Source organism: Arachis duranensis, chromosome 5, assembly GCF_000817695.3.
Source record: "Arachis duranensis cultivar V14167 chromosome 5, aradu.V14167.gnm2.J7QH, whole genome shotgun sequence".
Taxonomy (NCBI): domain Eukaryota; kingdom Viridiplantae; phylum Streptophyta; class Magnoliopsida; order Fabales; family Fabaceae; genus Arachis; species Arachis duranensis.
Window position 1 is genome coordinate 29557716 of NC_029776.3, and position 7226 is coordinate 29564941.

The window sequence follows — 7226 nt, forward strand, 5'->3', positions numbered from 1 at the left end:
ATACCAACTACAATTACACAAACACTTCTCAAATTCAACCACCAGAACCATAGTTTACCATTCCTAAGCTTATATGCTTATAACCTCAAATGACTAATCAATAATCCATTAAGCCATCAACCAACCAGCAGCACCAATCAAACATATTTATTAGCTAGCTACTAAACAATATATAGGCACATACATTTCAACCTGTCTTATGGTCACTTAGCCTAAGTTTTCACAGAACATTAGATATTAAATGTAAGAAACCTAAACCATACCTTGGCCGATTTTCCTCGTAGTGATTAAGGCAATTTGATTAAAACCAAGATAGCCCCATAACCTCAACAAAACAGCTTTCTCCAAGTTCCGATATTCACAATTTCAAGTTCCAATTATTTATTCACAACCTAATACACATTTATAACACATATGTACCCACTTTAATACCCAAAACATAAATTTAATAATTTAAATCGAATTTGTGGTATCCTTACCTTACCCTAGCCTCACATAAGCAAGGGTAAACGTTTTTCTCAAGCTAATTGGATCCTAAAACATCAAAGAGTAAAGAAATTCAATATCTCCACTTAATTTTCCAAAAATTAGGAGAGAAGAGGCTGAGGGTGAATAAGCAGATTACCTATGAAATTGTTCTGGTAGAAATATAGAGCTCAACGCGGTGATCGCGTGGCCGCAAATGGTGCGGCGATCGGAGCTTGGACGGAGGAGTTATGGCGAGTTGAACTTTGCCGTAAGGATTTCAGCGTTCTTCTCTTCCCTGAAGCTTTCAGCGTTTCTCCGGCTGAAATGAGGAAGAGAAGGGGTTTGGGTTCATTTAATGACTGATCCGGTTGAATCCACGGGCCCGGTTTCAATCCGATTCAACTAATTTGACCCGTTTGGTTTAATTTTGGATCGATTTTTTCGAAATTAGTGTCAAAATTCTTGTTTTGATGAGCTCTATCCTAATTTAATATAATATTCACATTTCTAATATTCTTTATTAAAACTAATTTATTGACTAATTATTTACTAATTTAACGAGGTTTACACTTCACAAATATAAATCGAAATGTTAATCAAGAAAATGAAGGGTAAACTACTTTAAACCACTTTTTTTTTCCCTTGAAAGGAGCGGGAAAAAACTAGCTACAAAGCTAAAAACATAGGAAAATCAACTCTATTTTTAACCTATATATAAGCTTATAATTAGGGTTTAACTTTAATACATTAACTATATACTTAATTGCATGACCATCTACACATAATAATATAAGTATATGAGAGAATCAATATATATAAGAAAAAAACACGAGGCCTAACTAAACTGACGTAGTAAGATATAAATGAATTAGTAATTAGTAATCACATCTACAAACATTAATTAGTGTACGCAATCGAATGACATTTTATGATTATTAATATAAAATTAGATGTTAATTTGCATACAGCAGAATTAAATAAGTAAAGAAAAGATAATGTCAAGAAACAAATATTATCATATAAAATAAATTAAGTTTGACTTCTATAGCAATTATCTTAAAACTACATATGGCATTATTGTATATACATAATTAGTTGTCATAGTCAAAATACATTGGGCTTAAAATGTACCAAAATCAAAATATTAACATAAGTACACATATTTTATGATATGTTTGTTAAAGAAAGTCATTTAAGAACACATCGGGAGTGGATTTCAGAATCTCAGCGACATCTCCTCCAAAAAAATAAAGAGAAAAAGAGCAGATTTTTGAGATAATTTTAGCAAGAGAAAGATTTGATTTTCCAAAAGAGACTTATTTATTCTATTATCATTTCTCTAACTCTTTAGTGTTGGAGATAGAATTAGATAGCGTGACATGGAGGTACGGACAGATAGACAATTATGAATGAAAAAAACGTAACAACACAACACAACATGTTATTATTACACAACAATTAACACTACAAAACCCTGTATTTAAAGATTTTATCTCCCACGTTAAGGAATGCTCTTCCTCTTTTCTTTTCATTTCTCTCTCTACTCTCTCTATCCCTTGTCTCTGTTTTTCTTCTTTGGTTCTTCTCCTTCATGACTCAAGTGATGGAGAGAGACGGCGTCGTTTCAGAAGAAGTTCATGTCTTAGCCGTCGATGATAGCCTCGTCGATCGGAAGGTCATTGAGCGCTTACTCAAAATCTCAGCTTGTAAAGGTGAACACTATAATAACTCAAAATTTTTTCTTTTCTTTTTATGCAGGCTTATTCAGTGTTAGGAATTTAATTTGTTTGATCTGAGATTTTTTTTTTCTTGGAAAATTGCAGTTACTGCTGTTGATAGTGGAATCAGTGCCCTGCAGTTACTGGGGCTAGACGAACAGAGAACATCTGAATCAGATGATTTTGTGGTATGTATATCAATATCATAGAAAATTAAAATTTTACCCTATGAATAATGGGTAAATAAATTAAATAAGAATATAATATGCGCCTTTTTTATTTTTTTTTTTCATTTCTCTTGGCAGGGTTTAAAGGTAGATCTAATTATCACAGACTATTGCATGCCTGGAATGTCTGGTTATGATTTGCTCAAAAAAATCAAGGTACAAAAAAAAAAACAAATTAAACACAATCCCAACAAAAAATAAAAAATAAATAAATAATAAAAAATTGCTAATTAAACAATGCTTATTTAATTTAATGCAGGGATCGTCCACTTTCAGAGAAATTCCGGTCGTCATCATGTCCTCGGAAAATATCTTGCCACGAATTGACAGGTAATGTTACCAGTTTAATTTTAATGTACTGATAATCTTCTTTTTTAATTTTAGTTTTGGTTTTTGGTTTTACGTAGTAAGAAAAATTGATTGATGAGTTGGAAAATGTTGGAATATGTAGATGCTTAGAGGAGGGAGCAAAGGATTTCATAGTGAAGCCAGTGAAGTTATCTGACGTGAAACGGTTGAAGAATTATATGAGCACCGCCACCAGGGACGTTAGCGCCGCCGAAGCCGGAGGTTGCAGCGGTGGCGGCGGTGGTGGTGGAGGAGGAATTAACAAAAGGAAGCTTTCAGACACTACCGCCTTTGATTATCTGTCATCATCTCCACCGTCCATTTCGTCCTCAATAACCCCCTTATCATCGCCGTCCGATTCTTCTTCATCGCCTTCGCCGTCGCCATTATCTTCGCCCATCAGATCGCTTGATTCTCCAATCCGACGGCTTAAAATGACCGGCGCAGATTGAGTTTTGCTGTGTCGGCCCCACATTATGTTCCTCTCTCTCTTGAGCTCTGCTGAAGAATCTTCTTCATTCCTTTTTTTAAATTTATTTTTCTGTTGGGGTTGAAACTGCAATTTTCCGTTGTTTGTAACGGTTTTTGTTGCATCAATAGTTCAATACCCCTGCTCTTTGCTTTTGCTAATTTATTTTGTACGAAGGTGGGTTAAAGAAAGTTGATGGGTATAATATCATAATAAGATTATTGTTCCTCCTCTTATTTTATTTAATTTTATTATGAAAGAAAGGAGATAAATGTTAATCAAAATTCAAAATATCAGTTTATATTTGATTCAGTTCATGAATTGTTTCTTCTTTAAATAAAATATTAAGTTTAAAATAAGTATTGCAAATTAAACAAAATATAAAAGTTACATATATTTCTTTAGAATTTTTTTTTCTTTAGAAACTATTAAGAGAAAATGGAAAATGTAATACGCAAACAGAGATTGAATATTTGATTCAAAACTATGAAGTCCCTTGGTACATGGATTAAAGAAGTGTATGTCACTAGAATTATGCATTTTGTTTTATAATTCGGGTGCTTATTATTTCACTAACATGATATTAATTTTTTTATATTTTATGAGAATCTTTTTTCTGAAGACCAATTTATCCCTTTACACATGATCAAACTTGCTTTTTCAAAATTGAAGATATGACTATGTCAAAAGATTTGTAGGTCATATATCATATATTAATAAAATGAGTGGAGAATGGAAGAAAGATAGTAATTTATGAGAATGAAGAGGGAAATAAAATAATAGTAATAAAATATAAAGAGTAGAAGAGGAGGCGTGGACTGAACAATGAATTTAGGTGTGGAAATGATGTGAAACAGATGGAATATAAAGGTATGCAAGATCTTGTCTGCTAGAAAGAATCATAATAGAATTGTGGATGTGAATTGGACATGTTTGAAAGTGTCCCCCCTCATATTCATATTCATATAACGAAGAAGGTGGGAAACTTGGATCGACTCATGGGCTCTTTTCGGGCTCCTATAAAATAACTTGTCTACTTGTCTCTAACGCAGCGTTTGATTTTGGAAATTGGAATTAAGACCCAAAAATTAAGATTCATTATTGTATTTGATAAATGAGATACTAGAATTAAAATTTTAATTACGAAATATAAAATTTTCGCCTATTTAGATAGCATTTGTTTTTGAGGTATTGAAACTGGGAGATAAAATTCAATATCATGTCTGTTAGCCTGAGATTAGAATTAAAATTTCAGTCTCGTGACACAAAATTTCAATTCTTTCAGTACCTCCAAAAAATAAGAACACGTGAGACTAAAATTTTTGGGATGAAAACTAAAATTTAAATGACAATTTCTACCCAAAATACCATCATTCTAATTAACTAATTCTAAATTTATCATTTGTACAAATCAAATTAGGTCCCAGTTCTTCTCATTTGCTCATCTTCTTAAACCTTGGACCAGCATTAAAGATTCCTGACTGTAGCTACTGGCCCATCGTCGCTGCTAGGACCACCATCTCCTCATCACTGTCATAGCCACTATGAGGTAGGTGAGTTGTCCTCGCACATTCATCTTTGTAGCCAATCGCTCTCATCTTTTTAGATGTATGACCAACATCAAAGACACCCATCTGCATCCTCTATTCTATTGCCGTCGCCAAGAACATGACATTGTCATCGCTGTCGTAGCTACCGTGAGCTAGGTGAATTGTCGTCGCACGTCCATCTTCGTAGCTACTACTGTTCTCATATTCTCATACCAGCATCGAAGACTCCAGTTGCAGCCTCTACCCTCTTATTCCGTTAAGACAACCAATTTCTCGTCATTATTAGTTTACTACCGTGACCTAAATTAGTCGCTCTGATCTAAATTTGTCTTCTGATCTACTTATTTTTTTATTGCATAATCTAATTTATATCTTGATTGCATAATACATTATTACTTTTTTTTCAATACTTAACATATTTTTAGTCATTGAAATATTGTAATTTTGTGCTCTTTTGAACATCCTTGCTTGCAATTTTTTAGTTTGACAACTTTGAGTATGATACTAATTTTTTATGAATTTGTGTCCGTTCAATACAAATTTTTAAGTTTGATAACTTTTAAGTATCATTTAAATGCATAAACATTTGATAGTTGAATATGAAAGTAAGTAGCATATGAGCATATCATCTTTGAATACTAATACACTTTGTAGTCATGTAGATTTGAGAAAAATGTTTTATCGTAATAAGTATCACAATTTTAAATTTAAAGACTATTTTTTGTTTTTATCATACATCTAGGTCTGGTAATACTTTTAGTTTTTGTTCTTGCATAGTTTATTGAAAGGATTCAATAATGTTTTGAAAGGTCTAACATAATTTTATTTTCTTTTGCATTTTTTGTGTATTGTAGATAGAAATGTGTGCCTTACATTTTAATTTCATTTTAATTTCATGAAAACTGTTTGATAGGAAAACTGTTACAAAATATTAAATTCATTTTGATGTAGATTAAATTAAAAATATATGCTTATTTTGATTGAAATAATTATTTTGTTAGAAAAGAATAGAGCATTCAAAGATTATTAAGTGATGTATTACTTGAGATTGAGGCATGATAATTTGATGTTGTTTTTTTGTACTTATATTATTTGTGTACTTTAGGAATAGAAGTAGTGAGCAAGTGTCATTAGGAGGAAAAATAAATAGTAAAATTAAATGTGATGCATTAGAGTGTATAGTCAGCGAGGGTGATAGGAGTTGTATTTAGGAGTTGAGAATAAACACAAATGTCTTTGCTAATTTGTGCGAGTTGTTTCGAGTCTAAGGAGAATTTCGAGAGGATGGTCAAGTAAGCTTAGCGGAGCAAGTTGCAACTTTTTTAATTATCTTAGCATATCATAAGAAAAATTATAGTCTACAAGTTACATTTTGTAGGTTTAGAGAAATAGTTAGTAAGTATTTCAATAAGATTTTAAAGGCTGTTATACGTATCCAAAGCTTACTACTATTCGCCAAGGCCTCACTAGTTGAAGAGGATTGCATAGACCCAACGCGGAGAAAGTTTAAGGTATAGCTAATGGCTTATGCGTGTAATTTATTTTCTGCCTAGAAGGATTGTCTGTCTAAAAGTTAAAATTTTTTATATATTATAGAGTTGCTTGGCAGTATTAGATTACACTTATATAGAGGTGACAGTCTCTGAATCTGATAGGTCAAGATACCGAACAAGAAAGTGTAAAATATGTACCAACATCCTAAGAGTGTATAACTGACGGAAGAAAATTGTCGATAAAGAATTTTACAAAAATGTTACGTTGTTCTAAACCAACAAATTATCCTCGGTCAACGTTTAAATTGTTTGTCACTTAAGCAAATCCAATAAAATCAACCAAAGTATTTAAACCTCAGGTCGTCTCTCAAAGGAATTGCAGGGAAGTGTAGTTTATTATTGGCTATGGAAAAGTATATTTTTGGGTTTTGTAATAAGAAACAAGAAAGTAAAATGGCAGGAAAATAAACTAATAACTAAGAAAGCTCTTAGCAAGGAAAGAGAATTAGAAGTCATATCCTCATTATCATCGTCAATTGTGATGGTAAATGTAAATTGCTTTCACTTAGTTATCCTCTAACAAATGAAGGAAAGTCAAGTGAGCAAAATCGACTTAAGTTTACAAGTCCTATTCAAAAACTAGATTTAGTGAGGCTCAAACCAACTATCAACTTTTAATCACCAATCAACAAAAGAATTTTGATAACTCAAGAGTCTCTAATTAATCAATCCAAGTCAAGAACATAAAAATCTAAATTAAAATCCACCCAAGCATTTTATCAAATACTTGGAAGGCATAAAATAAAAACATAAAAAATTGACAAGACATAAGAAATTCTAAGACTAACCAAAGCAAAGAAATAACAATAACAAAGCAATTGAACAATAAGAAACATGAAACATAAATTGCATTAATAAAAATTGAGAGTAACAAATGAACTCATAAACTAAAT

At 31.8% G+C, this 7226-nt stretch overlaps 1 protein-coding gene across 1 annotated transcript; it reads left to right on the top strand.

The window, feature by feature from the left end:
• Positions 1 to 1719: 1719 nt before the first annotated feature.
• LOC107489028 (two-component response regulator ARR5) lies at positions 1720 to 3446 on the top strand. Its single transcript, XM_016109812.3, has 5 exons — positions 1720 to 2180; positions 2292 to 2374; positions 2492 to 2569; positions 2673 to 2743; positions 2865 to 3446. Exons 1-5 carry the CDS (start codon positions 2060 to 2062, stop codon positions 3211 to 3213), a joined length of 702 nt encoding a protein of 233 aa, XP_015965298.1. The 5' UTR covers positions 1720 to 2059; the 3' UTR covers positions 3214 to 3446.
• Positions 3447 to 7226: the final 3780 nt, after the last annotated feature.

Coding starts and splice junctions, on each gene's coding strand:
- LOC107489028 (XM_016109812.3), top strand. CDS start 2,060: ATGACTCAAGTGATGGAGAGAGACGGCGTCGTTTCAGAAGAAGTTCAT. Junction 2,181..2,291: donor CAAAATCTCAGCTTGTAAAG/GTGAACACTATA, acceptor GGAAAATTGCAG/TTACTGCTGTTGATAGTGGA. Junction 2,744..2,864: donor ATCTTGCCACGAATTGACAG/GTAATGTTACCA, acceptor TGGAATATGTAG/ATGCTTAGAGGAGGGAGCAA.